Genomic DNA, 9702 nt, shown 5'->3' with positions numbered 1-9702 from the left:
ACATCCTTCCCGATATCCCCGGGGCCGGCCTGGCGTCCCGAGTCTCGCACACCCGCGCCTTCTCAGCAACCCCAGCCCGGAGGTGTAGCAGAGGGCCAACCTCCTTGCGACAGGCGATCCAAAACGCAGAACAGCCGGGAGCCTCACGCTTGCGCAGGATCGCAGGCTCGGAGTGCCGCCAAAGGCTCGGGGCGGAGCCTCCTGCCCCGGAAGTCTGCCCGTCCCATTGCTCCCGTGCAGTTCCACCCTCTCTTCTAGTGACCAATGGGACCTCAGGCCCCGCCCCTGGAGACTCGGGCCCCGCCCCTGGAAACGTGCCGCGGCGAAGGCCTCTCCCGCTAGCTGAGTGTACTACAAGGGGGCGGCCGGGTCCGCGGCCCTGCCGCCACTATGAAGCTAACGCGAAAAATGGTCCTGTCCCGAACCAAAGCTTCGGAGCTGCACAGCGTGCGGAAGCTCAACTGCTGGTGAGGCCGGCCAGGGGCGGGAGGGAGCAGAGCCCCTTTCCTCTCCAGTCCCCTCCGCGGCGCCTGTTGCCCCAAGCTAGCCAGGTTGCAGGCCCACCTCGGGGGCCATTGCCTCGGAGGAGTTGTGGCTCTCGCCTGATAGCTAGAATTTCCTTCTAGTCTAGCCGAGAGACTTCCACTAACCCTCTGTGAGTGCGGCTGCTATCTGAAAACGAAGGTGCATAGTGGTGTGTCTACCGGAAGAGAGAATTGAAGTTGTAAAGTCATGATTCCGTGGTCACTAGATGCTGGAGAGGGTGACCAGGTCTGAGATACAGCCTGGAACTTAGATGTTTTAGGAAGGATGCGCTCACAGATGCATGGTTGGGTCACGCTGAGACTGAGAGACCAGAGCTTCGGGAGGAGTTTGTGTTCGTGGGGTGTGAAAGAGCTACAGGTTTCTCTGGGGACTCAGGTGGGGACACTGTGGCCAAAGCATCTAGAAGAGGCACAACAAATCAGCCCCTTGCTCCTTGCGGGGTCAGCACGCTATTGGAAAGACTGGACTTGGTTAATTAAAAGCCTTTCTCTGCCCTGGCACAGCTGGTGTTGAACCACAGTCCCTTTTGTTTTCTGAGTTTTCAATGCCTTTCTTTATTGAGCCAACATGGCAGGGCTCCCTCTGTGCGGGCAGAAACAACAGCTTCATTGCAGGCCTGTGAAGCTTGCTTCATAAGCTGCATGCTCAGCCTTTGAACATGTCTGTGAGAGGAAACAGTTTTCTGCTGTGGGCATCTGTGAGGAGTAAATCGCGTGTCCTGCACACAGAGAACCCCCATACACCAAGCGTGTAGTAGTGTGAGAAATCAACCTAATCATTTGTTATTTGATATCTCTCCTGTTATCTGGGTACCCAGCATTCCTTACCGTGCCAATTAGATCATAGAATCTTTAGAGGTATAGACAATTGTCATTTCCATTCAACAAGATTAAAGTATGTCCGTCTTTTCTTCCCCAGGGGCAGCCAGCTCACAGATGTAAGTTCTGCCTTGACTCTGTCATCTCCCAGATGCCTCTTCCTCAGAAGAATAGATAAGTCACAGATCTGTGGTCATCAGTTCAGGGCCCTGTCGCTTGCTGGACCCACAGAGAAGAGGGCCAAGTCAAAGCTCCGCTCTTGGAGGAGTCCTGGGTGGTGCTTTTCCCTCACAGACATCCTCAGAGGCTCTCTGCATGGCCTCCTGTCAGATGGCCCAGTTTCAGGATGTGCCCCCCCCCCCCCCGCCACCGTGGCAGGCAGAGACTAGACAGTGTACCAAGCTGGGACTGTGGAGCCCAAGACCCAGGTCTGATCTGCAGATCCGACAATGACTTGTAGCCAAAACCTCCTTGCTGTTGTGTCTGACTTGGGCCCAGATCCACTGGCAGGAAGGGTGTCTGTCCTTTCCTTGCGCCTCAGCAGCAGCAAGAGAAAAAGTTTTCTGTATTGCGGCATAGGAAACCAAGCTCCCCAGCCAAATGTCCTTTGAGGGCATTGAATATAACGATGTTCTGTCTCTAGAACTGTCTTAGACGGTCAGGTGGAAAACCCACCCCAGGGAAGAGCACTGCGAGGGCAGTCTGGGCCGCAGAGACCGGCAGGCGCGGATTCTTCTGAGCGCCCTGCTTGTGCAAGGCTACGCTCCTTGACCCCACTAGTGCAGGTGCTAGGACCCAGGACAGATGTCCTCCCTGACCTGAGAAGTGCCAGCGGGACACGGTTGCCAGCTCACCGCCCCACTCTTCCCTCCTTAGATTTCCATATGCCGCGAGATGCCCAGCCTGGAAGTGATCACACTCAGGTACTTGACCCTGTGTCACCGTAGTCCCGGGGTATGGAAGCTGTGGGGAGCTGCATGCCCCTCCTGTGGGACCCAGGGGAGATAGGAAAGCTGGAGACTCCCAGCACAGTCTAGGATAGCAGCTTCTGGGTTGGGGAATGGGCCTACAAGAGCCTGGCCCTCCTACAAATCATACCTGCTTTCTCAGGACTTACCTGGGCCTCTCAAAGGCTCCGCTCTGCTTGCCCTCTCACCTCCGCTCCAGGAAGTTATCTGTGCGCTTGTAGCCATGGTTAGACAAGCCTGCTGATAATGCACAGTAGTCCACCCAGGCCAGTCCTCCCTGTGGCCGCATCTGTCCCCGAGAACCTTCCAGTGCCCTCTCTCCTCTGCCTTCCTGATTCTACCACTTCTAGGAGTTCCTCCATCCCTAGATTCCCCCCCTGAGCATTCTGGGACCTAAGATAGGACTGATACTTACGGCCCCTACTGCCTGCCAGTGTTCTTTCCTAGAGCATGTTAACATGTCAGAGCAGCCTTGCAGGAAGGAGCATGGGTGGGGTTAGCGCAGCAGGCCAGGCCCTAGCTCTGGGAGGTAGAACGTTTGTAAAGATCTAGTGTGTGGGTAAGGACTTTGGGGGTTCTGAATGTTCTGTTTTTCCCTTCCTGCATTGTATTCCCTTTCCTACAGGATGGAAATCACTCTAAAATCCTGTTTGTCGTTAGCCTGGATTCTGGAAGCCAGCACTGCTTTGCATGTGATGTAGGGCTTGTGGGCATTGTTGCCGAGTTTTAGCTGTGCCTGCTGAGGGTTAAGTCTGTCTCTTGGGGACTCAGTGTCACCTACAAAGGAGGGTGAAGCACCCCGTCTGCCACAGTGATTCCATGAGAATGCAGACCTTTAGGCCAAGGAGCTGCCCACATGGTGCCTCAAGTTCAGGGACCCCTCCTAAGGGTGCCTCTTCCCCAGCCATGACTTACTTGGTTTTGACCCATTTCTAAGGCCAAAACCTTTCGCTGGTACTCATGACAGGCAGACCCACACAGGTCCTGGCCCATGCGATCCAGATTGTTTGGGTCCCTAACAGTGTGCTGGTCCCACAGCGTCAACAGTGTCTCCACCCTGGAACCTGTACGTGGCTGCCGACGCCTGAGCGAGCTGTACCTGAGGAGGAACCGTATCCCCAGTCTGGATGAGCTGTTCTACCTGAAGGATCTACCACACCTCAGGGTGCTGTGGCTGGCCGAGAACCCGTGCTGCGGCACCAGCCCGCACCTTTACCGCATGACTGTGCTGCGCAACCTGCCCCACCTGCAGAAGCTAGACAACCAAGGTAGGGTCTGGCGTGTCCACCCACTGGCGAATGAGATGGTCCCCATTCTGGGGCTTCCCAGGCACCTCGCCTCCCTGTCTTCTGCAACTCCCAGCTTGCGGAAATGGGCTTATGCCCGCCACATAGTGTCATCAGAAGCAGCCCGTGTGAGCGTGTCCCCTTTCCGATATATCATTGCAGCATTTAGCATAGGCTCCTGTCTGTTAAGCCCACTTGGACTTGGGTGCCTCAACAGTCTCTCCTCCTTTTGCCTCACTCTGTGAGGAGAATCTGTGTGCCATGGGGAGGGTTTGCAGTGGCGTGACTGGGCAGCATGGTGTGGGCTCAGCTGCACTGGCAGCCAGGCCTCTGGAGCCAGGTGGAGGAGACCCCCACTGCCCCCCACACCATGCCCACCTATGCTGTGCCTGCATGCCCCCTCTATCATGGTGGGGAGCCCTGCTATGGGCTCTTGGCAGGGTCCAGCTTGCTGACACCAGGGCTTTATGCTCTTAGCAGCAGTTTCTGATGCTCACATGTAATTGCTTTCTCCCAGACACTTAATGAGCAAGAGTGACGAAGTCAATATGGAAAGCCCATTCTTTTTCAGATTTGTTTTAGGGACTGGAAATGTAGTCATTCATTTCCAGAGAAATGACAGAGCCTGTTAGCATGTGCAAGGCCTGGATCCAACCCTAGCACCATGCAGATTTATCTGGACTTGGGGTTTGCTCTTAGAAGATGCTAGACCTGAGGTTCACAAGCACCCCCTGCCCTTCTGCCAGGTGTCATACACGTTCTGGGATTGGGGAGCAGAAGGAGCAGAAGTGACTCTCCACAGGGACAGCCCCCCCACACACACAGCAGCAGGCGTGCTGAAGCCCCGAGGAGGCCGGAGCTGCGTGGAGCTGTGCAGCACAGGCCTGTGATACTGACACCCTTACCTTTCTGTCCTTCTCCCCAAGCGGTGACCGAGGAAGAGCTGACTCGCGCACTGATGGAGGGAGATGAGATCACTGCTGCCCCAGACAGAGAGGGTGCAGGCAATGGCTGCCCCAAGCCCTCCTACACCCTCAGCTCTGTCAGCTCGACAACTGAGACCAGCCCCGGCCTGCTGAGCTACACAGAGGAACCAGAGTGAGAGCCTGACAGGGATCAAGACCTTTACTTCCAGGGGTATCCTCAGGCCATGGGGAAGCTTCCTGTCTCCTGGGGAGGGAAGTGAGCTCAACACAGTGCCGGTGGCCCTGGGGAGGAAGGGTAACGCAGAGCCGGAATGGCCTTCAATGTGGGCATTCTGCTGCTTGTTGTGACTAGGCTTGGTCAGAATGGCACAGGAGGAAGGCTGTGAGTTCTTTAGAGGAACCACAGCTGAGTTCCACATGGCAGATGCAGCCTGCTGTTTCCCATCTGTGGACAGCACTGGAGATGAACTCTGGGAGTGACCACAGGCCATTCTTCTGCTCTGACTCCTGCCAGGGTCATTTCCGTGGCAATGCCTTCCCTGAAGCCCTGGGTGGAAAGCATTGCAGGCAGGGAGCCCTGGTCACAAAGCAGCCGCTCCCTGTAGCTCTGGGCCCCTGTTCTGTACACTGGGCTCCTGTGCCACTATACAATGCCTAGACTGAGGGTGCCTGCCCCCTGTCTGCTGCTCTGGACTGGGACCACTCGCCAGTGCAACGTGGCATCTTCATAGTGGGGTTTGGCTGCAGGTGTTGCCTGCAGCCCTCTGACCGCCATACTCTGTCTCCCTCTCACCAGCAGAGCCCCAGGCCAGACTGCTGGAGACCATCCTCCTTCCTTCTCACAGAGGGATGCCTTGAGGAGTCACAAGAGTAGGGTGAGTGACCACCGCCCCCTTTCTCCAGACAGCAGAACATGGGGCCAGATGTAGGCTCATAGGGAGGAAGTGGGGGGGGGGCGAGTACGAGGCTCAGTTCTGCTTCCCACTCCAGCATGCTGGAGCCCCTACCTCTCGAGGTCACTGTCCCTCAGCATTCCTCCCTCTCCACTGCTGCCCCCATGTCAAACTCAACTCCAAGAGCAGGCCTCTGCCCAGTCTCCCTTTCCTTCCCAAGTCCTCAAGGGCTCCATGGAGAATTGCCAAAGGCATTTGTCTACTGGTACCCACCAGGTATCCTCTGGCCCACAGCTAGAATGGGCACACCCACCGCAAAGAAAGGCCCACCTTCCGGCTGCTCACCCTGGGGCCAGCATCTGTAGAGCAAGGACACAAATAGGGGTCTGCAGAGGCCTTAGTGTGCTGTAGAGGTCAGGGGTCAAGCCTCACTTCTGGCTCGCTCCCCCCAATGAGCCACTGGTACTGCCCCTCAGCCATCCTCTTGTCTGTGGTTGGAAACGTTCTTTCTCACCACTTTGTATGAGAGAATGCCACACTGAGCTGTCCTGGGCCCCCAGCCTCTATGCTTAGTTTCTCCATCTGAAGCTAGGGCACAGACCTAAGACTGGCAAGAACTGGACAGGGAGGCAGTTATCCAGTGTCTGTGCTGTGACTTTCCCATGTTGTTGCTTGGAAGGCCTGCCCCCTCGTCCCGAGACTGTCACCCTATAAAGGATGCCACCAGGCAGTCTCTAGGTCACCCTCTCTGTCCCCAGAACATCCTGACTGCCATCTTGCTGCTGCTGCGGGAACTGGACATGGAGGGGCTAGAGGCCGTCCAGCAGACTGTGGGCAGCCGGCTACAGGCGTTGCACAGGCTGGAGCCCCAGGAGGACATGGAGTGACTGCATATGCCCCAGTACCTGGACCCTGTATCCTGTGGAAACGCAGCTCAACCTGAAAAGCCTCCCTCTGGGCTCCCAACACCAGACCCAGGGAGGAACAGGGACTGCCAGCTGAGCAGACCCCTCTCCTGTGCCTAGGGCTGGCAGAGGTGCTGCCCATCAGCATAGTCCCATACAGCTGAGACCTTGAGGATCTGGGCACTGCCTGACCCTTCCTCAAGGGGGACTGTACGAGCCATACCCTCCAATAAAGCACTTTGTTTGGGCTGGAAGCCAGCATCTCAGTGACAGGCAGGGCCTTGACCTCAAGGTCCATGCTGTTTCTCAGCAGCTATGGGGGAGCCCTGGTGTCCCCGTCTCAAGCCTGTCCTCAGGGATGTGGCCTGAAATGGTCTTACAAGACACCGTGTGCCAGATGTCCTTAGATACCGTAGCCTAGGAGAAGGGATTACTCTCAGGACAAGGATGGGCAGACACTGTCCATTTTATTTCTTCTTCAGGAGAGGGATGTCACCCGGGTAGAGTAACTGTTGGGGACATCCAGAGGTGCCCAGCATTCTGAGGTGTCGGATGCCATCAATAAAGCTGTCTTTGTTAGAACAGCTGGGGTAGGGCCTGTAACTTACCCACCAGGCAGGAGGGCCTTGGGGTGAGCTTATACCTGCCACAAAGAACAGAACCAAGAAAGATATCAAGATTAGCGTGTATATATATATAATATATATATATATTATATTAGCATATATAGAACAATGAGCAAAAAGTCTGGAACCACGACCACCACCATGGTACAGGTAGACATGGCCCAAGAAGCCTGCTGTATACAATAGCTGACCTTATAGGGTCTTAATGCTGAAAGTTCAGGACTACTGGCCACTAGACCTTGTTCCTCCTCTGGTCCACCTCCAATCTTGGGAGTACTTTCTCTCTTAATAAACTTGTTTCTATCAGTATCTGTGTCCCTGGTCCAATTCCATGTTCCAGGACATAAAAATCTGGAAATGCTAGCAGCTGCTGCTCCCTGAACCACACTACGCGCCTGTAATACCCTGGCTTTCCTTCCTCCTGTGGCACACTCATGCATACCTCAGGGATGGGCAAACTGTACCAGTTGTGATAAGACCCCAATCCCTGATGCCCACTCCAGCCTTCTCTGTCCAGACTGGGGAGAAGCTACAGCACAGCATGGGGCCCTACCCAGAGTTGAGCAAACGGACCGGACCTTCAGCCCCTACTCTGAATGTTCCAGGTGTAGCCCCTTGAGCAAAACAGGAATTGGCATCAGAGGGGCGGGGCACCTCCTGTCCAACTCAGCAGGGAAAACTGAGGCTGGAGGTGTCACCCCTAAAAGAGTAGAGCTCAGGAAAGAGGTAGCTGCTCTGTATCCTGTGTGTCTCCTAAAACCATTGCCGTCACCAGGACCCAAAGCTGCCATGCAGCTGAACAGATAAACATTGAACCTGGCAGGAGTTCCATACCAAGAGCTGAGTCCCATGCTGAAGGAACCAGGCATGGGACGATGACCTGACCCTACCTGACAGTGACCAGAGTGAAACAGGTCCTGTCTGCTTCTCCAGCCCGTGATGCCATGTTGTAGACCCCCACTGTGTGGCAGATGCCCAGACTGAGCAAGTGCCCAACCACAGCCTGCTGTTGTCCCCAGACCCTGAGTTGCCCTCGATGGAGGGATAACACGGTAAACAGTTAATGGGTATTCACGGTGTCTCTGGGACAAGCACATGTGTCCCCAGCAGGGACTCCTGAACCGGTCAGCTGGGGAGCAGGAGAACCTTATGATGGTCTAGAGGCCATTTCCAGAGTGGCAGCACCCCTAGCAGGTAGCCCAGATATAAAGTGGTCCAAGTGAAAAGGCAATGCTGCCTGCCAGCCCTTCGTGCTGTCACCCTCCTCTAGTGACAGCAGAATCTCTGAGTTTCCAGTGTGAACTGAAGACCAGAGACTTTCCAGGAAACTTCCTGGCACTTGGCAACAGCTTGGGGCTGCTGAGGCATGCAGGCATGAATTTAACAGCTACCAGATTCTCAGCCTCTCCCACATGCAGATGGCTATTACTGGGCCACCCAGCCCACTTGTGTAAACCAGCCTGGCGAACCCACTTTTACAGTATATATACATCCCATTGATTCTGTTCCTCAAGAGCCATAATACAGACCTTGTTGCCATGTGCTCAAGACCCCACTCCCAGCAGCCTTGAGGACACTGACTTCTTGGGGGGCAGCTGGCATGTTGCCTGGGAAAAAGACCCACAGCAACTTTGCAGTGTCCTATGGGGCCGACCATTGGCATCTCAGCTGCGTGCTTGCCCGGCAGCACCTGCATCCATGCAGCACTCTGAGCAGAGCATCATGACATCAAAGACATGCTGCAGTTTTTCCTGTCTGTTGAAGAGTCTGTGACCAGCACCCCTGAGTTCCATGACCAGGCCTGGTCTCAGACCTTCCCTGGAAGGTCCACTCTTACTCTGTACTTGGGTCATCCCATACAACCGCTGCAAAATGAGAACACCCATTAGGAGGAGAGGTCGGTCCTCTACTGTGCAAAGCTGCATACAGCAGCAGCTATGTAAGTGGGCAGCCACTGAGCATAGCCTTAGGGAATGACACCCTTACAGATGCTGCCCCTTCTTGGGCTGGGCAAGCTGGCAGGGTTGGAAAGAACCTGCCTATCTCAGCCAAGTCATTGATGTAGCATGCTCCATTGACCCCGACCCTGTTTAGTCTTCACAAGGGTCAGACATCCAATAGGCAGGATCACCCAGTTCATGTCATCAGACTAGATGACATCAGGATGCGAGGCCGCAGGATGGTGGGGACTCTTGATGGCTGCTGGGGCAAGGGCTTAGATATTATTATGCTACTGGAAGAATTGCAAGGTGCTTTCCTATTGCTCCTCATGTTGGGTTGAGTCCACATATGTGAACCAGTGTGACATGGTGACTCGGGAACACTGTGGCCTGCCACCAAGCAGGGCTGCAGGGGGCTAGTGCAATGGGTAAGCCTGTCGGCTGTCATGCTTTGGGGAATGCTTCCTAAGGTTCCCTGATCACCCTAAGATTTATTCAGGGGTCTCAAGACCCAGAAATCACTCAACAGTGACAAAGGCCCGGCCAGCTCTGGGCATCAAGTCACTGTTGCCATCCCCAGTACCCTGGGCACCAGAGGGAGGCCCTGCTCCATTGTGGTCTGTCCTCTGGGGACCAACGTATGGGAAAGAGCAGCATGGGAACCAGAGGCTGTGAAGTAGCAGCCATTTATGTGAGTGCTTGTCCTTGTCTTGGCCTCACTAGTCCAGCCAGACCTACTGCCCTTTAAGTTGGAACTAAGGAGGCCAAGGGGGAAGCCCTGGCAATTCGTCTGG

The 9702-nt window shown here is 55.2% G+C and overlaps 1 protein-coding gene across 2 annotated transcripts; it reads left to right on the top strand.

Annotated features, from left to right (window-relative positions):
• Positions 1–313: 313 nt before the first annotated feature.
• Positions 314–7270, top strand: Cfap410 (cilia and flagella associated protein 410). 2 transcript variants are annotated; one of them, XM_041634870.1, is made up of 7 exons: positions 314–467; positions 1465–1483; positions 2241–2287; positions 3371–3600; positions 4545–4716; positions 5344–5419; positions 6196–7270. In XM_041634870.1, the coding sequence occupies exons 1-7, from the start codon at positions 391–393 to the stop codon at positions 6322–6324; spliced, it is 750 nt and encodes a 249-aa protein (XP_041490804.1). In that variant the 5' UTR covers positions 314–390; the 3' UTR covers positions 6325–7270. The 2 variants fall into 2 exon arrangements, with proteins under 2 accessions (XP_041490804.1, XP_041490803.1); XM_041634869.1 differs by having other exon boundaries at positions 5341–5419.
• The last annotated feature ends 2432 nt before the right edge of the window (positions 7271–9702 follow it).

The sequence above is a fragment of the Microtus oregoni genome, unplaced genomic scaffold, assembly GCF_018167655.1.
Source record: "Microtus oregoni isolate MIOR12 unplaced genomic scaffold, Mior012 000046F_ref0000063, whole genome shotgun sequence".
NCBI lineage: Eukaryota > Metazoa > Chordata > Mammalia > Rodentia > Cricetidae > Microtus > Microtus oregoni.
The sequence above is the reverse complement of the archived record's forward strand: the minus strand, read 5'-3'. Positions and strand labels throughout refer to the sequence as shown.